General features: G+C 47.4%; 2 protein-coding genes across 3 annotated transcripts; both read left to right on the top strand.

The window, feature by feature from the left end:
• Positions 1-612: 612 nt before the first annotated feature.
• LOC129204654 (uncharacterized) lies at positions 613-6688 on the top strand. The gene is made up of 4 exons (XM_054821040.1): positions 613-1190; positions 2308-2361; positions 3158-3305; positions 6427-6688. The coding sequence occupies exons 1-4, from the start codon at positions 1046-1048 to the stop codon at positions 6686-6688; spliced, it is 609 nt and encodes a 202-aa protein (XP_054677015.1). The 5' UTR covers positions 613-1045.
• A 1625-nt stretch (positions 6689-8313) lies between these two features.
• Positions 8314-15830, top strand: ING1 (inhibitor of growth family member 1). 2 transcript variants are annotated; one of them, XM_054811945.1, is made up of 3 exons: positions 11177-11255; positions 11916-11994; positions 14207-15830. In XM_054811945.1, exon 3 carries the CDS (start codon positions 14278-14280, stop codon positions 14908-14910), a length of 633 nt encoding a protein of 210 aa, XP_054667920.1. In that variant the 5' UTR covers positions 11177-11255; positions 11916-11994; positions 14207-14277; the 3' UTR covers positions 14911-15830. The 2 variants fall into 2 exon arrangements, with proteins under 2 accessions (XP_054667916.1, XP_054667920.1); XM_054811941.1 differs by lacking the exons at positions 11177-11255; positions 11916-11994 and adding an exon at positions 8314-9294.
• The last annotated feature ends 6272 nt before the right edge of the window (positions 15831-22102 follow it).

The following is a 22102-nucleotide window of genomic DNA, read 5'->3' as shown; positions in this document are numbered from 1 at the left end:
TGTAATATTTTCCCTCCTACTCTCCCAACTCCTGACCAGATGACTTCCTCAGCTGAATGCTTTGGGGTTGGTTTTTTTGCCCTCCCTCACTGGATTGCTCTACCATTAATTTCCCCAGCCTCTGCAAATCCACATCAACTCCAGCCTTTGGCAAGGAGTACCATAGGTCTGCTGCCGTTTTTAGGAAGCATCCTCTTGTCACATGTTGAAGTTGAGGCCCGTTAGCTCCGGCTTGCGACCACCTTTGCTGTTGTACGCGCAGAGTGAACCATCAGTTCCAGCGCATGCTGTCTGCCCTGCTCCCGACTGTCTTCCCCTCTACGAGCCTCCAAGCAGGCTGTTCAGAGCGCAGCCTTTTCGGGTCTCCCCGACCGTGGCGTTACTCGCCTGCTAAAGCATCTTGTTGGCCTCTGGGAGGGAGGTAATACTGAGCGATCGCAGTATCGATCTTGACTGGATGCTGTGGGGAATAGGTCAGCCTGTGGTGAACTGCCTGACTGAAGTCCTTGTGTTGTTTCCTCTTCTATCTGCTGGGAACAGGTTTGGTAGATTTTTCTCATATCTAATATGATCATTTAAAATCATTGCTTTTACATAATAATAGATGTCTGTCTACACCTTGCTTTATTTTATAGAGTATCAGATATAAAGCCCTACCAGTGACAAATGTTTCCTTTTTTTTTTCCTAATATGCACATTCCACAATATTTTTCATTTAACAGTCTTAACTTTTTGATCAAATAAGAAACTTATTTTATAGGCTTGCTTAATTTGAGACTAGCTAGGATGAAACTGAAGATACCATCCAATAACCTTTGTAAATGTTTGCTTTATATGTTTCTTGGGAAGCTTCACAGGCCAATTACTTCAGTTTCCATAGTGAGCCGGTTTTGATGTCTTTGCCGTTCAACACACATCCTGTTAAGAGTTGTCATTAACTCTGTTGTCGTCTTTGTTCTGCACAGTGCCAAGCACTGAGAGAGAGTCCTAATCAATACTAAGTAACAATGGATGGTTTTTAGCCGTAATTCCAGGTTTAGCTATCATGGATGAAACAGATCAGAAGAATGCAGGAGCTTTTTCTTTCCCCTCTGGTTTCAGAAGGCTTAGTGTCTATGCTCTCCAGACTGGCTTTCAGCATTTAGTCCTGAAACCTCTGTGTCCTGCTATAAAACATTATTTTTCTGAAGGTAGGAAAAGCCACAGATATTATTAAATGCCTGAAATAAACAGTTAACATCATTCACACTTGAATTTTGTTTTAATGCAGTAGAATAAATTAAATGGAACGGTGGAAAGTATTTTACAAGCACTGAAGTACCAAAAGAATATAATTTCAAATTAAAAGCAATACTAATCTTGACGGATTAGAACCATAAATTATGTATTTTAAAAATACTGACATTCTCAGAAATAAAACAGTCTGTGGCTGTAAGCACACCTCTACTTATGCCACCTATAACTACCTCCCTTCCTGATACCCGTATTCCTGGCTGGGGACCTGTAGAATGAGACCATGCTCCTTTACCGGCGAGCCAGAATAGCGGTAAAGGCTTTTCTGCCTCTGTCAGGAGACTCATCTTTGCTTCCACCTGGAGCAGAAGATGCCTTTAGAGGTTGCCAGCAGCAGAAGCCAGGGTAGACCAAATCAATACCAGGCCTGGGCCTGGTGTACTCTTGTTACGTCTGTATTTTGTGCTGAATAGCTAGCAGGAGATGTGGTCTGCAGAGTGGTATAGCTCTGAGTCAAAATCCCACTGAGGTGTGTCTATCCAAGCTTCAGGTAAACTGTTGTTTTAAGGGGACACCCAGAGAATCACAGAAGGGCAGGGGTTGGAAGGGACCTCTGGAGATCATCTAGTCCAACCCCCCTGCTAGAGCAGGGTCACCCAGAGCAGGTTGCACAGGATCACGTCCAGGCGGGTTTTGAATATCTCCAGAGAAGGAGACTCCACAACCTCTCTGGGCAACCTGTTCCAGTGCTCTGTCTTTGACATTGTCAGGTCATCTTTTCACATTTTTCTGAGGAGCCATTAAGGCTAAAACTTCCTATTTTTAACTAAAAACCGAAGCTCTAAGGTAAAGAGGTGACTCCTGAATGCCTTAGAATGGGTTTATATATTTTCTGTGCCTTTTATCTGCATGTGCAAGAGGCAACATTTCTCCTCCGGGCTTGATTGAAAGGGAAAATCGGGCAGAAGCACAGCTCTGTGTGTGTTCTCCACCAGAAGCTCTGCAACACCTCTAGGGTGGGCAGGGAGGGTCTCTGGGGGTTCTGGCTCACCTGGCTCCTCATGTATTTTCCAGTTTCCAGTCCCAGCTATTCAGACCAGGACTACCTACAAGATCTGTCCCCAAGAGGTAAGATCAGTGAGCAAATCCCAGAGCATGCTTTGTGTCATAAGTAAATAAACAAAAATTTAGCTAAAATTTCATTTTTCCTTTCTATTTGTTATTAGGAGATACGTGCTTTGTAAGGTTTTACAGGTTTCCCCCTAGTGCTAAAGGTGCTACATTTTTTTTCTAAAAAAGTAAACCATACCTTCTTAGAATTGTTGACAGAGGAGAAAACACAACAAATACAGCCTATCAAGAGCACATTTCCAGTATCTGTGGCCCTTGTCAGATTCTAGTTCAGGAACCTGGCAAGGAAGCTGACCCTGAGAAAGTAAGGAGGAAGAATGCTGTAAAGACAAACTACAAACCAAAAGTGAAGATAAGCTAAATCCACTGCAGTGGACTGAATTTCTCTTAGCATTCTGCAGTAGTCTGTAATAACAGACACATTTTGACTTACCTTTTATAGTCCTTTTATTTTTACAAAACCTAGGTGCTTATCCATTTGTCTAAGAATCTCATTGAATTTTTAAAAGGAGAATAAAAATTGTCTCAAGCTTATTACAAATGCTTGACTCAGATATGTTGTAAATGTTGAGTGGCCATTCCCCCAAATATTCACAAAGTAAAGATGTTTTCTGTATTATAAAAGAGAAATCATCTTGAGATGCCTATTCTAAAAGAGTGATTCTGGTGAAATGAAATAAAACTGCCAAAGAAATTTCATTGGTGGACATAAAGAACAAAATAAACTTTTCTGCTGTTATCAAAAGCCTAGTAGGCTGGACCTGAGTTCTTAACACTGTCTACTATTGTTCAGACAACCTACCCATCGACTGCTCCAACAAACGCTACCTGGTAGACGTGTTTGGGTCCTGCACCACAGTTTACGGAAACAAGCCTGAGGGTTGGTATGAATTCGGTTGGGGTCAGATTGGTGTCTTCATCAGTGGTTTCCAACTGTTGAGGTGCATCTCTCTTCAACTCATTGTGGGAATGTGGAGCCCATGGAATAAGCTTCCCTTGATCTCTGCTGACTCCATGCTGGGACAACTCAGACGTGCTTCTGCCTTGGCCTTGTACTGCAAGGCACAATTACTAGCTCCTGTCAGATTTTTTTGCTCAGCTTCAACGCCAGTGCTGTTTAAACTCAGTAGGTGTAGTAGATGCAAGAAAGAGATGGCAGCAGCCAGAAAACAGCTGTAAAAAGAGGCAGCGAGTACAACAGTCTCAGGGCAAGCAGAAGAAGAAATGAGGAGCTGTATCCAGTGAAATACCTGTTTTCTTAAATAGGACTTGACTTAAAAGTAAAAAGAAAAACAAAAAAACCAAACCCACAAAAAGTTTAGAATGGCAGGTCTATGTTAGGTGAGTGTTTGGGAAGTTTGTGAAGTTCTTCAGCTTTTATTGGGAAGCAGCACAAGGACCAACTCAGCTAGATTTGTCTTCCAGATTTTAGAATCCATTAATCCCACATCATTTGCTGACGTACAGGCATTTCTGCCCCAAATACTGTAATCAGTGTACACTGTCCACTGCACAGACAATGCATGTTGCACACAAGTGTCTTGTCTGATGGTCTTCATATTTGGCAAACCTCAGCTCTGCTCATCTTGCAGGTTAACCTTTTGCAGTTTTGTTTCAAAACCTTCAACCAAAAGCAAAATGAATAGACTTGTAAATTTCTATCATCATCACCCAGGTAAGTATGAATTTAGTCTGATAAAGAATAAACAAGAAAAAAAAACCACCAAACCCAACCCCATATGTAATTGTAGAAGGGAGGGATTAAACTATTAAATGGTGCAGAAACAGCAATTCATTAGGAGTAACTCATCTGATCTGTCTGTACCTGTAAAGTATAATGACTAACAACCAGAAGACACTATGTTTTCTAATAGACACAGCTGTAAGTAATTACATAGTATTTCATATAGCAATATTCAACTAAGCCAGAGAAAGGAGGCAGCCAGAATTCCTTGTACCAGCTATCCTCATATATTCAGTATCTGCATTTGTAGAACATGTTTGGAGGTTTGGGATCTTATGTTCCTCATACTAAGAATTCTGAACTTTATGCTGATGAGATGGAATAACCATAATGACTAAAATAAACATAATTACTGGAATATTTATGTGTTATATAAAGTATAAGTTATATAATGTTATATATACATAACATGTATGTTACACAGTAGTTGTGTGAGTTGATCTGGTTATTGGTTCCTTTGATTCCCATTGCTGTGAGTTTAGATCTTTAGTAAGGTAACAGCTTCAAGAAACTCTTGAAAACCCCAGAGATTTGGGGTTCTAAACAGGAAAGATTTCTTGTAATCAGAGCAAAGGGGCTTCGAAGCAGGAGGACAGTCAGACAGTTTATCCTCCCGTCAAGTACAGAAAATAGGAAGAAAATGAAGTCCACAAGTTTCTTCGTTCTTTGACGCATGACAATCATTCCCTACACCTCTACTTCTGAGTGCTCCACCAGAGTAAGAAATGGGCTTTTAATATGAAAAAAGAACTACAACTTCATTCAAAATCTCCCATCTCTCACCTACTGCAGTTCAGAGGCGAGAAACCAAAGTCAAAAGAAAGCAGAGCAGAGACGGGCAATGGCTGTCAGCTCTACATCTTCCAAAACTTTCCAACCTGGAGATATACCTGATTCCTTCCCCCACCCCGGCTTCCTAAAACAATGGGTAACATGCAGCTGAGCCTAGAGGGGGAGCAGAGAGTAGGTATTTCTGGGTACAGGTATATTTGACACTACACAAAGCACTGAGAATCATTTTTATGCACTGTGAAAGGGGACCTTCAAAGTGTACACCAGGTGCATTCTCAGGTGAGCTCAGTCCCACTCTTTCCGTTGGACTTGCACAAAGTCCGATGATGTTTTTTTCCTGTCACTTTTCTGGCAACATATGAGAGGCTAACAGAGGAAGATCTAGTTGACTACACTTTTAAGAGGCAGATGATACCAAGCTCTCTATCCTCACTGCCTCCAAGCCTATCGATATTTTGAGCAAATTACTGAAGCCCAGCAGGCCACAACTACACTTGAAAGTTTTGCCTTTCTGATTTATTTTTTTTGTCTATAAGGAGGAAGGACAGAAGTTCTTGTTTAGTAAATTAGCAGGTACTTTTACAAACTGATTTCTTATTTGTATCTGTAATTACTACTGTGTGTCTAGAATGGTGGTTAACTTTTTTGCAAGAATGACTCTTTTTGGGACTCGTTTGCATTCTTTTCAGATGTCTTGCCTCTACTGAGTCATAATTATTGGCTTGAGTTCTTACACTAGCCAGGGGACTGTTAACTACCTTTAATTGCTGACAAGTAGCTCAGCTTCTTCAAGGGAAGGGTGAAACAGGCTGTATCTACCCAGGTGGTGCCAACAGTTTAGAATAGGTGTTCCCAGGCCATTACACAACTCCTTCTTGATGCCACTGTAAACCAGAGCACACATGTCCAAAAAACACTGGCTTGGAGCGCTGCCTAGATGCTGTAGTACTCATCATCATTTACATACTTAAGATCTTAGGTTTTCGAGGTTTACATCAGCAAGCACAACTCACAGAAGCAGAAAATGAGGGGAAGAAAAGAACGGAGAACTTACAGGTATCGTCAGAAAATGAGCAACTGCCATCTGAAGTCTGCCCGAAGGAGTGGGGCAGAGGCTGTTCAAAATGGGCTTAGTCTATGCTAGGGAAGATCGGCTCGGGTCCTCGAAGTATTTCGGTGCCTGGCTCCCACTGGAGGGATCAGTAAAGAGCTGCCTGTGTTCCCCTGAAAACCCGGCTCCGGGCGTTCAGACACCAAGTTGATGACAGCGGCAGAAATACTTAAATGGGGTTCAGATGCTGAGGTCCTTAGTCAGGCCGTCGCTTCCTCTGTTCCCTACAAGAAGCAGAACATCAATGCCTCAATAAACAACGACTGTACCAGCAAGTCTGAGCGTTTAGAAATGATGAGTCAGTCTCCCCTAAATTAGGGGATTGCCAGTGACGTTTTGAAAAGGAAAAAAAAAAAAAAAAAACGCAGAGAGGGCGCGCTGTTTTGCTTTGCTGGAGGCGGGGTAGGTTTTCCAGGCCGGGCTCCTCGCTACCCGACACCCCCGATCCCGGCGGGAGTCTGCGGGCTCTGGGGACTTCGCGAGAGGAAACGTCAGGTAAACGCCAGCGCATCTCCCTAATGAAGGACGAGATAAAATCGCCGGCGCTGACAACACCGCTTCATCCCGCCGGGCCGGAGCCCGCCCTGGGGCTGGGTCGCCACCGCCTCCCCTCAGCGCCCGCCCCGCCGCCGCCGGGAGAGAGCGTGGAGCGGCCGGAACGGAGCTCCGCTGCGTGAAGAGGCAGCGGGGCGGGCAGGGCTAGCCATTGCCGGCAGAGGAGGGCTTTCCCGGCCGTACCGCCGCCCTGCTCCCCCCAGGTGTGCCTGCTGCCGCTCGGCGCCCCGCCGCGGGAAGGGAAGGCGGCGGGGGGGGGGGGGGGGGGGGGGGGCGGGGCTCGGAGGAGCCCGGGGAGGATCTGATCTCCCGCGTTACCGGCCGGCCGGCGGCGGGGCAGCTGCCGGGTATGAACGGCCACGGTAGCAACTTCGGGAAACAAAGGCAGGCGGCCCCCGGCGAGCCCCAGCCCCGGGAAAGGTGACCGACAGCGGGGTCCCACAACACCGCCTCCGTCTGCCGCCGCGGTCCCTGCAAAAGCTGAAACACGCTTTGTGCGTTTATTTTCACGTTTAGTTTCAACCGGCAGGTTCGCGGCATCCCAGGTACCGCTGAAGTCAAATCGCAAATTGCAACGGAAAGCACAACCGTATGTGATTCTTCACAACCTTCAGTTTCAAGCACGGGGCGGAGGCTGCCTCCCTTCCCCCCTCCATTTACTTAAGTCTGCAAGCCTGCGTTGAGAGGGGGATGAGGAGGAACCCGCCGGTTTCCAAAAAAAAATGCACGGCCTCCACGCCTTCCCACAGCGGCCCTTCCCCGCGGCAGAACTCGAGCCGCGCGGGACTGTACCCAGCGCCCCTTCCTCCTCCCCCCGGAGGCGCTCAGAGCCCTCTCCGCCGGGAGCCCAGGCGGAGCGGCCGCAACCCGCCACTGGGCTACGCCGTAACGCAGCTTCAAGCGCCCCCGAGGCGCTGTCCCCGCTCCGCCGCTACCCCTTCCCTGGCGGCCGCCTGCCATAGCCACTGCGCGGGGGAAGGGGCGCCGCGGTCAGCCCGCCTGCCAGCGCGCACGCGCAGCTGCTCAAGGGCCGCTGGGAAACGTAGTTGATTGTCGTCTCCGACGGCTCCATTTTCTCCTCGCGCTGCGGGCAGTGCGCATGCGCGTGCCCGCCTCCCTCCCCTCCTTTCTCCTCTCCCCCTGCCAACCCGTTACCGCCCCTTCTGCCGCGGCCGGTATCCCAGGCAGCGTTGTCACCGTAGCGCCCTCCCTCCCGCCTGACGGGGATTGGTCGAGAGAGCTGCGGGGCGGGACAGGAGGGAAGAGGTGATTGGTTGAGGCGGGTGTCACCCGCCGCGGGGATGATTGATGCGGTTGCCTGCTGAGGAGGGAGGCAACGCTTCTCCTCAGTGTCCGGCGCCGCGCCGGGTACAGCCCTGCCCCCAAAGCGGGGTGGCAGCGCAGCCAGCGCCGTGGCGTCGCATGGTTCCCTGTGCCCCCCTCTCTGCGTCCCTCCTAGGAAAGGTCTCGGAGCTGCTCCGCTCTGGGGTGAGCGCGGTCTCCGCCACCAGCTCGCAGATAGGCGAGAGACTCCTCCAAAGTCCGTGCCCTACCGCAAAAGCATCCAACTTGTCCCGCTCGCAAGCTCCGGCAGCCCGCCGGCCCCGCGCCACGCACTCTCCCCTCAGCCTCCCCGCGGGCCGCTCCTCGCAGCGTCCGCTCAACTTCACCGGAGCCTCCGCCTTTCCCCCCAGTCACCCGCCCCCCCCCCCCCCCCCCCCCCCCGCGCCCGGCCGCCCGCGGGGGCTTCTTCCCTACGCCTACGCCGGTACCGAGCCGCCCACCCCCTCGCTACGGCCGCATCCTTGCCGCCTTCCCTCCCCAAACGTGAGTAAGGGGAGGAGGGACGATGAATATGCAGAGGAGCGCTCGCCCCGCCGCGGTTCCGGGAGGGGGAGGGGGAGAATGTGTGTGCGCGGTGAGTGTGCCTCTGTGTGTGTGTGTGTGTGTGTGTATACAGCGCTGGGAGGGGTACGCATGCGCCGTGCGTGGCGGGGCTGAATGTTTCCCAAGTGTTTGAAACTGGTATTTGGGTTTTCCACGTTGGATCAAGTGCGGCGTATAGGAGCGAGGAGGCTGCATTAATATCACCGGGGAGCAGCGGCGGCGGTGAGGAGAGCGGGGAAGGGGGGAGCGGAGGAGAAGCGGAGCAGAGCGGCGCTGGCGCATGCAGAGGGGCTGCCGCTGCTTCTGACAGACACTTTGCAGAGCACATTTTGTTTCCAGATTGTTTCGGAGGAGCTGGTTTAAGCCCCCCTCCTTTCTCCTCCTCCCCCCCCCACCCCCCCACAAATCCCTCTGATTGTTCCTACCACCTCCTTCGTGAATTACCCACAACGACAGCCATTCAATCAGCTGCTGCTGGCTGTAGGGGACTAGCGGAGGGTGTGTGTGTGTCTCTCCGTTTCACACAAGAGGAGTCAGATGTAGCTTCTCTCGGTTTTTTTTTGGGGGGAGCTACAGAGAGAGGTGGGCAGGGAGTGAGCCGTTCATCGGGGTTACCGTCTTTGGAGGGAGCAGCACTTGCTCTCACACAGACAGGGAGAGAGAGGTGTGGGGAAGGATATTTTTTTTTTTCTTTGCCGGATGAAAATGTTGAGTCCTGCAAACGGAGACCAGCTTCACCTAGTGAACTATGTGGAGGATTATCTGGACTCCATCGAGTCTATGCCCTTCGATCTGCAGAGAAATGTCTCCTTGATGAGGGAAATTGACGCCAAATATCAAGGTAAGTGCTTTCTATATGTGTGTGTGTGCGTGTGTGTGGTATGGGGCTCGGGGGGGGAGGGTGTCTTTCCCTTTCTTTTCTTCAGAGCTGAGCCTCGGCTCCGTTTGCCCCTCTGCACCCCACGGGGATGGTAGTTTTATTTTTGGGAGGTGAGAGGAGGGAGAAAGCCAGGAGGAGAGATCCGAGGAGAGAGAGGGGCTGATCTGCAGCGTTAGCTCTTGTCATGGGGCGGAACAAAAGGTCTCCAGCTTCTCTTATTAAGCAAGGACTCTGCTTTTCTGTGTAAATTGCTGGCCAAGAAGGCGGGGGCAGGGAAGTGGGGTGTGCGGTGCACAAAGGGGGGCCGTCCCCGGCCGTGGGGCTGAGGTGGAAGGGTTTGGGGGTACGAAAGAAAGTGCTGGGTAGACAGAGAGGGAGAGATTACAGCACAACATTTAGGAATGTACAGTATTCATTATGGCTGTAGTAGGGGAGAGAGGCAGCTAGTGAGGGAGGGAGGGAAGGAGGGAGGGAGGAGAGGGGGGTTAGGCGAGAGTGGGGGGCAGGGTGTGCTTGCTTCGCTCCCTCCTCGGTGGGTTTCGTTTCACCCCGTAAAACAGCCCTGCTCCGTGGGGCGGGGGGGGGGGGGGGGGAACGGGACTGGCGTGTGCAGTGTGGGGTGTGCGGGGGGTGTGTGTGTGTGTGTGTGATACGGTCGGGTTTACGGATGGGCTGAAGGCTGAAGTGCCCCCTCCCTCTCCCCGCTGCCGGCACTCGGGGCACGCTGTCCCCATGCCCCACAGGCGGAGGGAAGGGAAGGCCGGGCCAGTTTGTGCGGGGCTCGGGGCAGCTTTGTCGCTTGCCGGTGTCCGCTCGGGAAGGGGGGAGGGGGAGTGCTTTATTCGGTGCCGCCGGCAGCGGTGACAGCCGGGGTGCCGGGCAGGGACCCCCTCTCCCTCGGCGTGCGCACCGCCCTGCGCCCCCGTGCATGTGGCCTTAGGGGCGGTGGGCAGCGAGCCCTGCCGTTCCCCCGGTCCCTAGTCAGGCAGCCCGCCAGGGAACCCGGCGGTTCCGGGGAGGGGGGGGAAGAGGCCGGGTAAAACTTCCCCGGGCGGCCGCGGGGGGCGCGGGCTGAGGGGGGGGGGGGGGGGGGGCGGAGGAGAGGATAGGGCAGGGCGGACAGCTCGCGTCTCGCGCGCACCGGGCACGCGTCGCCGCGACCAGCGGGCGCCTCCGCGCTTTGCTGGGGACTCAGCGTCGTTGCTGCTTTTATCAACGCCCCTCCTTAGCATATCGCGGCTAGCTCCGCCCCCGGTGGGGATGATAGGGAAGAAGCCTCCCCACGGGCCGCCCGCGGCCCACCTCCTCCCGCCTATTGGTCCTCGGGCCGGGTTATTCCGCCTTGTGTCCTGCCCCTTCGTGACGTTTCGAGCAGCAACTTTTCTGTGGGGTTGATTTGAATATCTCGGCCTGCCCCGGCCTTTGGGTTCCGATTGGCTGGGGCGGCAGCAGCGGGCGGGCCAACCTTGGGCGTTCGGAGTGTGACTGACGTGTTGTCGGGACGGGGTGGACGCCGCTCTTCCCGCCTCCTCTTGCTCGTGAATGGCACGCTGGTGCTGGAGGGGGCGGGCGCAAGGTCGCTCTGTTCGCTGCGATTGGCTGGGGGTTTTTTTTAATTTTTTTTAATTTTTTTTTTTCTGGTTCCGATTGGGAACACCGGGCCAGCAGGGCGGGCTCTCCCCGTCGGCGGCTCTGATAGGCGCGAAGGTGGGCGGGCCGCCTCCTCCCGCGCCCCTCCTCCCCCGTTTCCTCTGGCTCCCCTCTTACGCTGCGAACCGGGGGGACGGCCGCCGTTTTCCTGTCGGAGAACAATAGCTGCTCCGTCACTTCCGGGGCGTTGCTGCCGCTCTGGTTGCTAGGAGAAGGCGGCCTCCCTGGCCCGGCGGGAGGAGGCTGTTTCCTGGGCGGCCGGCCGGCCGGTGGTGGGCGGGCGCGCGCGCAGGGGCTGCCTTACGTTAGGATCGTTAGGGCCCGCCGCGCCGTAATGACGGCGCCTGGTGCCTTCCCTTCCCCGCGCTCCCTCCCCGAGCCGCGGAGCACGCGGGTTGCCGGGCCTGGCGCGGGGCGGAGCCGCCGGGGCGAGGCGGGGGCGGGAGCTCAGGACCGGCCCCGGAGGCGGCGGGTGGTGCCGCAGAGGGGCGGGCCGGGAGGTGGGCCTTCCCCCGGCGGGGAGAGCTGCCTGCGACTCGGGTCCTGCACGCCGTTGCCCCGGCGGAGGCGGCGGAGCGCGGACATCCTGGCCTGGCTTCTGCCCCTCCTGCCCGTGGAGGTGCCTGCCGCCCCCGCCGTCCCTTCGGAGGCCCCGGCTGTCCTGCCCTGTGCTGGCCAGCCTGGCGGCGATGTGGAAGGGGGCTCCCGGGGTGCGTGGGCATGCAGCCATTACAGCGGTGTCTCGGCTCCCGTGTGGGCTATGGAACTATTCTGGGAATAAAGCTTTCACAACACACGGCACCTTTTTTGCTGTTGTTGTTGTTGTTACTTGAATGACGTTTGTGATGTTGGGCGTGTGCGTTCACAGCTGGTTAACAATTGCATAACGCGCAAACCGTGCAAAACTCTGCTTTTTGGTCTTTCTGTTACAGCACGCCAGGGGAAGGCAGTTTTCTGAAATTCCTATAAACGCAGCCTCCTCGGGGCGGACAACTTCAGCTGAACATGCTGGTATGAGGAACGGTGGTGCAATCCTCCTCCAAGCTGTAGTAGACAGCTGTCAAGCTGTTTCTTCTAGTCAGTGCACTGCTTGAATAACATGTTTCTGACACCGATGCTAAACAGCCCTTTCTGATGGCGTGCATCTGTGAAAAGGCGCATCTCGCATGGTGTCTTACATACTAAACATGTCGGTGCCCCAGGACACGCTCAGCAGGGCTTTGCAGAATTCAAGGCTGTTGCAGCCAACTATTTCTCCTGCATAATCCAGCAGTGTCAGGAGGTGGTGTGGTGCTGTAGTGTTAATGTGTATAAGCAGTACTAGAATCGAAGTTTTCATAGTGACTGACTTAAGTCATTAAGTCACAAATTGTTTTATGCTATCGAGAGAGAGAGTATTCTACATGAAAGATGCCTGCGTATCAGATTCAGATGGGTTAAGCTGATGACATCAGTCGAGTGTCAAAGCTTAGAACATAAAACTTCTGCATTTCAGCCACTGAAAATAATTAACACTGGATTTTTAGTCTTTCTATGCTTAATCTGCTTAATCTTCTCTACATTTGTGGCTTTGTGGTGGTGGTGGTAGGGATGGGGTTTTTTGGGTGGGTGTTTTGGGGGATTTTTCAGTGGTGGGTTTTTTTGTGCATGGGTTTTGTTTTGTGGTTTTTTTAGTTAGAAAAAAGACATTTGCTTGAGATAGTTAATAGCACATTGAAATACTGATTTTGGTCAGATAGGTTATATTGCAGTACCTGTTGACAGATTGTGCTTAACTGGTGTTAGAAGCAAAGGCTGCAGCTCTAAAAACTGAAGTAAAACTCGCATGAACTTTCCATGTCTTCACAAGAAATTTGGAATGTGTGTGTGTGTTCAAAAAATCTACCCAGGAAAGACAAAACCTGAATCAGAGGATAACTATTAGTTGCATATATAAATTGCTGTTACCACATTTTTTTTATTTTTTTTTTTTTAAGTTTTAAAAATGTAAGTTCATACTTGTGAAATTCAGAGACAGTTTCGGTAATGCCATTGGCATGTACATGAGATCCTGATTTCTGTTAGGTGAATTGAGGTTAGATTTTATATCTCAGATTATTTTGCTTCTCTAAGGCAGAATGTTCTAACCTGTGAGAACAGAAAAAAATCAGAGAAGAAAGGAGATGCAGGAAAAACATTCTGCATGTTTTTGAGGACTTGGTATGGAACTGCTGAGTGTCCTATATATTTGAGTTGATTTCAGTATCGTAGTGAAACTCAAAAACATCTGCTTAAAAATATGTTTCTGGAACTATTCTTGAAACATTAAACACTTTTGCACAGTTGTTCTTTCTTATACACTGTTGGAACAATCCTTGAGGTGCACTTCAAGATCTGACATATTTTCAGTGTTAGCATTTTAAATTGGAAGCTCTAGCCGCTCCAATTGTTGCATATAATTTTTAAGGTTATCTTCTAACCTTTTCATCTCCTTCTTTTCAGTAAATATTTAACGAAGATTATATTTCTGTGTTTTAAAAAGTAGGCAACAGGTATCTTACAGAAAGTCTAGGGAGAAAATCATCTGGACATCTTGGATATTGTAATCCTAATTCTGTATTCCTAGGGATTTAAGTGGCCTCACATTTTCAACAAAAATAACTTGGCAGTATCGGATGAAACTTGCCATTGCTTAGGGTCTAGCCTAAGTTTGGAGTTCTTCTGCCATATGATAGTGATTATTAAGTAACTCAGCATCTGAATTCTACACCGGTTTGTGTTTGCTTTCTCTCCCACTCTCTTTCTCCCACTGTCAGTCATTCACTGAAAATATTAATGTTATTATACAGAAAATGTCCACGAAAACAATCTATTAATTTCCGCTCTGATTTTACAATTAATTTTGGAACTTTTGACGTTGTGTATGTATTTGTTTAGTTAGTTCTTTTTAATTACTGGTAAGTTTAAATGGAAGAAGTGTCAACATGCACAAAATTATATTTAATCACTTTTTTTTTTCCCCTAAATCACCATTTGCATTCTGTTCCAGCAGGACTGACTAGAACAAAAGTAATCCACTGGAGCCATGAGCCACTTGTCAGATAGCAGCTTCAGGGAATCTGCCTTTGCTCAGCTTTGTACATTAAAAGAAGGTGTTGCTGTGAGGAAGGAACGCTACGGGAAGGTGCTGTTTCACCATTCTCTCTGTTGAAAATATTTATAGGTTTTTGTTTCTTCCTTGCAGAGATTCTGAAGGACCTGGATGATTACTATGAAAAATTTAAACGAGAGACAGATGCAGTGCAGAAGAGAAGAATGTTGCACTGCATACAGAGAGCCTTGATTCGGAGTCAGGAACTGGGGGATGAGAAGATCCAAATCGTCAGTCAGATGGTAGAGCTGGTTGAGAACAGAACCAGGCAAGTGGACAGCCACGTGGAACTGTTTGAGACTTGTCAAGAGACTAATGACACCACTGGAAACAGTGGGAAAGCCAGCCAGGACAAGTCAAAGAATGAGACAATCACGCAGGCCGAAAAGCCCAACAATAAGAGATCGAGGCGGCAAAGAAATAATGAGAATCGAGAGAACGCTTCAAATAATCATGATCATGACGACATCACCTCAGGAACTCCAAAGGAGAAGAAAGCAAAAACGTCCAAGAAGAAGAAACGCTCCAAGGCTAAAGCAGAGCGGGAAGCTTCTCCCCCAGACCTTCCCATTGACCCTAATGAGCCAACATACTGCTTGTGCAACCAGGTCTCCTATGGAGAAATGATAGGCTGCGATAACGATGAGTGCCCCATTGAGTGGTTTCACTTTTCCTGCGTGGGACTCAATCATAAACCAAAGGGCAAATGGTACTGCCCCAAATGTAGAGGAGAAAACGAGAAAACTATGGACAAGGCATTGGAGAAGTCTAAAAAAGAAAGGGCCTACAACAGGTAGTTTGTAGACTTTTCGTAGCGAAGAAAATAAAACCACCAAACCAGTGTATTTATTGTCAGCGTCACCTTTGTTGAGGTGAAAGGATTGTAAAATGTATATTTTTAAAGGAGGTTTAAAACTGAACCATTCCTGTTATAGGGACGGCAATAAGTGATTTTGTTTTTCATTTGGTAAACTGTAACAAGAATGTGGTCTGTGGACCAATGTATTCCAAAAACAAAGTTATAAAGAGTTTAAACTGAATTATCTTAAAAGATAAAATAATACTTTTTTTTTTCAGTGCTGGTAGCACTCTACCCATTAAAATTTTGATGACAACTATCTCTGAAATGTAATTTCGTTTTCTTTAATGAAAAATGTTATTTACCTTTTGAGCAAAAATTGTTAAATAGTTTAGCTATCTGGTTGTATCTGAATAAAGCTGCAATACATTACAACTGTAACTTCTTTCAGTGATAAGCAGTGCAAGAACAAAAAAAAGGAGGGTAAAATTTGGTTCCTGCTACAAAGTGTCAGTATAACAGTTAATAGCAAATGTTTAAATAGGCTTAGAGGATTATTTTTTAAAAAAAAAAGAAAAAAGTTAATCATTAAATTTTACACAGCAAATATTTTATATGCTGGCCAAGTACCACAAGGGCCATTTTAAAATGATTGAATATGTTTTATATTTAACCAGGAAGTGGTTTAGTAATGAGACTTAACATAAATGAAGCTTTATACTGTCACAGATAGTAGCGTAGCAATCCTTAATTTGTTTAAGTTGTATAAATGTACATTTTTAAGTGGAGTTGCACTTACTGTATTATACTTGGAAATGCAGCCAAATGCCATTGTGTAACCAATGCGCATTTCCTGCTGTATGTATGAAAATTGTACAGCTGTGATATTAAGAAATAAATGAAACGACTTTGACAGTTTGCTGCTTTAGCAATCATGTTTAATGATCATTCATATAGCTTAAAAAAAAAAAATTTTGACTTTAACCTCAGCAGCTCCAGCAAGCTGCTGCTAGCAAGCCTGAAACTGTTGTAGTGGTAACCAAATTACAGGTCTGATAATGAATCTTCATAGACCTTATGACCAGCAGGGTCGTAGGAGAGCCAAAATAGCATTTAACTTTCCATCCCAGTCTACTCTTTTTGTGCTTGCAGTCACTCCCAGGCCTGGCCATTTGTCTAAAAATCAATAGTATAGAGCTGGTCTTGTTCAGTTGTTTTCATGCGTTTACACTACAGATATAAATTACTCCATGTTTGTTATCAGCAGAAAGATCTCTTGCGTTACAACATTTTCAAAGTGGTATTGCAGCCATTCCAGGATAGGCATTGTTACTCTTCATGGTCGCCTCACACACAAATATGTTAGCTATGCCCAAGGTGCTGTGCGTTAGATCAGATATCTGGATCCTGTGTCGCTTAGCTTCCCAGCGAAGCTTGGGCAGGCTGTTCCTTCATCTGCACGGCTGGAGGGGCTGACGTCCTGGCTGAGCTGATTTCCTGTCCTCAACCCCCACGGGCCTTGGCTGCGAGCGAGAAGGAGATGGGACCAGCAGCAGGAAGGTCGTGGAAGCAAAGGCTGTGAAATCTGGTGGTCAGACGGGAGTCTTGTAAGCATATGGGTGACCTGGGTGGTTGTTTGGTTGTTTTTTTTAATTAATTACAATTGTGTGGTTTGCTTCCTGGACAGTGACACCATACCACTGTAGTGATGCTGCTTTTTCCCGATGTGTTCCAGCAGGTCCTTCTGCTGGAAGTAGGGGAGACAAGGTTTGGGATCCAGTTGAAGGGGCTCAGTGTTTTCTAAAGATGTACTGAACAGCCACAAGATGCGCCCCATCGCCTTGCGTGGATACTCCCTGCCAGACGAACACACTCACAGTGACAAGCAGAAGTCCCGTTTTACTTCTCAGTAGGTACCCTGTGTGTGCGCACATGTGCAGGCGTGTTTCCAGTCGCTACAGACTGTCATGTTACACCGAGCTGCCTTTGCCCTGGGCAAACGGCCGCTCCAAATCTGGGTCTCCTGCTCCTGAGGTGGTGTAGGGTTGGTGTGTAATTTCTCTATTACCCTTCTCTTTTCTCTCTAAAGCCTTCTCGTTTTCCATTCTCCCTATGCACTTACCGGCCTTTCCTGCTCCTCCCCCCCTCCCTCCCTCCACTTGCTGTTGTTGTGGCTAATCCCGACGTTTCTGGTCTTTTCTGCCTCAGCCGTTCTGTTGTCCTCCTGCCAGCCTACACTGAGAACATCCATACTTAGCAGGATTGTACCCGTGAAACCACGGTGAAACTTTATATAGGAACTAGTGCAGACACAGTTTCTAACCGTAGCCTTTTTCATGAAATTTCTGCCTCAGTTCTGTAAGACATTTTCAATGTGAAAAGCCAGAAGAAAACAACAAAGGTGCAAAGGAGTATGGTACGAAAGTTTGGCTAAAGGTGGATCGGCAGAGCGATGTATGTATCACCCTTAAATTAATATATTTCCACCTACTGGAGGCTGGCTGTGGTCTCCTGTATTTCAGGGGGTTTTTTGCAAAAGACGTCTGTGAAGCAGCTTGGAGTTACATCACTTTCTACATTTTCCCAAGACTTGTGTTATTTTCCCAACTTTCCCTTGTTGTGGGCTGCAGCGTTGTTCTGCTGCTTGACCCTGAGGGTTGATGGGATGGGCACAGTACTGTTTGGCAGGTCTAGTTTCAGTCGATGGACACAATTAATTACTTGAGTTGGATGCGAGGGAGTCTGCCGTGGCACTAAGCTCGCTGTTGATGGAAGTGAAGCCATCTGACGTTGTGCTGACACGCTGCCAAGTGCTGCGTACCGCACAAACTTTCTTCTGGCTTCGGTATCTTGTCTAAACCACTGTCTTAACAAAATGTCTTTACAACTTCTTAGTTACTCAGTGTGAATTTAATGGTCACGAGAAACTGCCATCCTTTGAGCCAATTTTTGTTATTTCTGTGTGATAGATCAGCTAATTTACAAGTTCCCTTATAGTGCCCAGCAGGGTGACAGTGCTGTGATTTGGGGACATCATCTGCAGGTTTGAGAAAACATCTGAATCTCATGGTGATTCATCAGTTTCAACCGCTGTATCACCCGAAAGCATCCCAATTAAGCGGAACTACTGTCTCCATTAAGCAGCAGCAACCCTGGCCATGTGTATCATTAGGATTAAATAGGTTTCTTACTAATTAAGCACAGTTGCTGATTAAGTGTGTCCTAATTTCGTGGAGCATGCAGAATAAATACAATTGAATTGGACTGCTCCACTGGTCTCATTTTTTGCCAGGGTATTTTTAGTTAATCTTTTAAATTGTAATAACAATGAAAGAGAGAGACAAAATATTGTAAGCTGTTTCACAGAATATAATACAAAAAAAGTTCTCTATAATAGAAGTGCTTCAAAACAAATTTGAATATCCTTGGGAGTGCATTCCGTTGCTTTAGTTAGACAACTTACCATCCTCAGGCCTACGTGCTCTGTGTACATTTAAAAAATCCACCCTTGTGCTACCCATAGCTCAGAAGAGCTAATAATTTTTTGCTTCTGAGTATCAAAAGGAGTGCGAGCGTTCAATGTAATGTCAAAAAATAATCAAACTAATAATGCTTCGCACAGCTTCTTACATTCCCAGGTATTACTGAAGCGCCAAATGAAACAAGTAGGAGGAATGACGCAGCAATGAAGAGCACTGGAGCAAACGAAGTATCTACAGGAAAAGCTGAGAGACAGTATTAAGGTTTTCTCCTGAGTTCAGGATGCCCATATTACTTTTCCCAGGAAGCGTTTATTGTTGTCGGTAGTAAAAAATAACTAACGCACCTCTGTCCCTCCTCACAGCAGGGGAGCCGTGTTAGTGGCCAGGACAGGAGCGTGGAAGGCTGGTGGCTCTCCCAGGTCGCGGGCTTCTGGTTGTCGATATGTGAAGCCCGATTGCTGGGTTAAATGGGTCCTTCAGTTCACTTTGTAAGCAGCTTCGCCAACGGTGGTGTTACCATCCCTCGCCCCTCTGCAGGACCTCACCGCTCTTGCAGCTCTGCCAGAACATGACAGAAGGTGCTTGATACCAAACTTTTCAAAACTGTCACCAGCGTTTAAATTTCCAGCTCTTACGTGAGAAATGTAAGCAAACATTGTGGCTTAACATCCTTGAGAAGGACTCCTGGCTCTGCTGTCCTCTCCAAAATAGCTTGGTAGTTCAGCTAACCATTTGTAAAGGCTTTGCGTGCTGTCCATCTAACATGAGGTCATGAATTCTCAGATGCTGCAATAACAGAGAGCATGGAAATAATACCAGTCAGATGGATGGACGCTTTGTAGAAGTCAAAATTCCTTTCAGTTGTTGGGGTGAGAATATAACCTCCATCCAAATTTTCAGTAACTAGTGAAGCAGGGAGCAAAAAACCGTGTCTGTAATGGCAGAATTCCCTGCAGTACAGGATTTTGAGTTTATATGCAAGTCCGCTGTGAGCACTATGCGCCTGTGCATTGAGTCCGTCCCCCCAAAAATGTTTCAAGGCAATTCCTCAGATTGCTAATCAAATGTAGTCTGTAGTAGCCAAATGTGGTATCGTTCACTTTTAAGCTGCTTTAAGTTGTGACTTTTATTTTCAATAGCTTGCTTTAATAAGTCAGCCTTCCTATACGGCCGTTGGCCAAGACTGAGGGCTGGAAGAGACTCTCGGGGAGCCGCAGAAGGTGCGGGCAGTAGGTGACTTCTTCATACTGGTGGTATGTCATTTGTCTGCGCGGGCACTGGCTGAGCTGGGCCTGAACTTCTCTTTCTGCTTTGTGCTTTGGGGAAAGGATCGTGATGCAAAGAAAACAGAGATCTCTTGCATTTTGTTTGCTGACAAGTCAGGTAAGGCCCTAAGAGATTAACATATCTAGGGCTGGTAACTCGGCATCGTAACAAAAATAATAATATGTACTTAAAATAAACTTGGATCTTTTAAGCAAATATTGTAAAATTTGGGTAAGACAGATAGAGTAACCTTTATACTCTCACTTTGTGGAAGAATTAATGCTATTTAAATGACTGTTGTCCCCTTGGTGCCATACATCCTGAACTCCCTCATCACACAATACACTTCACTAGTTCGATTTTTTTTTTCCCCAAAATAAACTAGCAAAAACAAGGTTTTTAGTGATAAGGATGAGAAGCCCAAGTGAATTGTGCGTAAGTGATTTACCTGCATACAGAAAGGAATGTTTTGCTATGTTAATTAAAAGATATATATCAGGGGAATTTTCTTTCTGCCAGCCTCATCTCTCCTTGAGATTTGCATGGTTTCACCTGAAATAAAATGCTCCGTTCTCATAATAGCTTCTTCAGTCTTATAACTTTGGGAACAGACAATTTATTGAGAGCCGTACCAGTAAAAGATGAATTGTTAGATACGTGTTCCGCAGAGTGATTTTATTCAACAACTAAAAGATTAAGGGCAATTCTTCAGAAAACTCCCCTGAGTTTGCATGCTTTAGTTTGTAGGTGTCCCCGGAGGACATTGCAAGTAGAAGGAAATGAATGTAACATGTCTTAAACTTTAATCAAGTCTAATCTATGGTCACAGTTACTTAAAAACTTTGATTGGGATCATGTCATTTTGGCATCGTGTCACCGCAGAACGGAAATATGATTGTTTGGATGCCCTGATTTTTCATTTCCATGCTTTATCAGAATTTGATTGATTTTATGTTTTGTCTCAGTTTTTTATCTGCTGACCCTATTCTGCTTGGATTGGAGACAACCTCAAGAAGACAAAATTTTAAATTAAAATTAACGATACTGCTCTCAATCTTTATTATCCACACTCTTTTTTGTTTTTTTCTCTTTTTTTTTTTTTTCCTGGGAATATAGAAGGTGTCATGAGTTCTCCCTTGTGCTGAGCCCTTAGAATCAACACAAAGAAAAGAGAGAGAGTGGAAGTAAGGCTACAATACCAAGGTAAACAGCTGGACTTTGATATCAAAAGTCATCCTTACTGGGCCATAAAAGATTTAAAGGATTTAAAGGATTTAATTTCTATATAAGTAGCTTCAAGGGAAATAGAGCATCACATTTCTGAAAAAAGTTAAACACAAAGTATGTGACACTTTTGCACTTCTAGTTTTGCTGAGAGGACCGGAGGCTGTCACGTGCAAGGGCAGTAGTAAAATTTTGCAAAGCCAGAACTGTGTCATACCATACGGGAGAATATTGAAGAACTGTTAGAAGTGGGTTACCAAAGTGTCCTCTCATCTACGGATGTTATTTTACAGAAGGTACCGCTGGCCAGGAGGTATCACCTGTGTCCACAGAGGTTTAAAGGGAAGCCAAAGAATCATCTTTGTGCAACTCAGAGGCCGAGGACCCACTTGCTGTGTCAGAGCAGAAGCACACAAATTTATATATGACCTCAACTCACTGACAAGCAATAGCTAAGCAAGTTTTTCAAAAAAGCGCAATTATTAACTTCCATGAGTAAACCAAGAGTATTTTTAATACGTAATGGCGGCAAATGTCAGATGCTCGTATTTCAGGAAATATTTCAGGCATTAAGTGAAGAGATCTGTTATCTAATGCTACTAGGGTATGAAAGGTGAAAACAAAGGAACTTCTGGAGGAATAGTTGAAAAGGTTTGGATCAAAGCTCAAGAAGAGGAGGTGCATTTTTATTTCTAAAGCTGATGTAAATCTTATTTTAAGTGTTTCGTCTAACTTTAGGAGGGTTCATTGCCTCATCCTTTCTAACATAGGACTTTTTAGATCAATTTCTTGCTTGAAGTAAAAACTAGAGACACAGACTCAGATATGCTACCAGTGTGGGTTGCTCCTTTGTATGCTGGACGTACACCTGATCTTTCTGGACAGCAGAGATTCCCTCCATTGAAAACACAGGTAAAGTACCTCTGCTCTGCATCAAGCAGCTGCTGGAGGCTGTTTTATTAGCATCTTTCAGATGACACCAGTTGTGCAGGAGCGTTGATCTTCTTGAGGGCAGGAAGGCTCTGCAGAGGGGTCTGGACAGGCTGGATCGATAGGCCAAGGCCAACTGTATGAGGTTCGACAAAGCCAAGTGCTGGGTCCTGCACTTGGGTCACAACAACTCCAGGCAGCACTACGGGATTGGGGAAGAGTGGCTGGAAAGTTGCCTGGCAGAAAAGGACCTGGGGTTGCTGGTTGACAGCTGGCTGAACATGAGCC

Source organism: Grus americana, chromosome 1 (genome assembly GCF_028858705.1).
Source record: "Grus americana isolate bGruAme1 chromosome 1, bGruAme1.mat, whole genome shotgun sequence".
NCBI classification, from domain to species: Eukaryota; Metazoa; Chordata; class Aves; order Gruiformes; family Gruidae; genus Grus; species Grus americana.
This window is presented reverse-complemented; position numbering and strand designations above follow the sequence as displayed.

Coding starts and splice junctions, on each gene's coding strand:
- LOC129204654 (XM_054821040.1), top strand. CDS start 1,046: ATGGATGAAACAGATCAGAAGAATGCAGGAGCTTTTTCTTTCCCCTCT. Junction 2,362..3,157: donor ACAAGATCTGTCCCCAAGAG/GTAAGATCAGTG, acceptor ACTATTGTTCAG/ACAACCTACCCATCGACTGC. Junction 3,306..6,426: donor AGTGGTTTCCAACTGTTGAG/GTGCATCTCTCT, acceptor TAGGTTTTCCAG/GCCGGGCTCCTCGCTACCCG.
- ING1 (XM_054811941.1), top strand. CDS start 9,153: ATGAAAATGTTGAGTCCTGCAAACGGAGACCAGCTTCACCTAGTGAAC. Junction 9,295..14,206: donor AATTGACGCCAAATATCAAG/GTAAGTGCTTTC, acceptor TCTTCCTTGCAG/AGATTCTGAAGGACCTGGAT.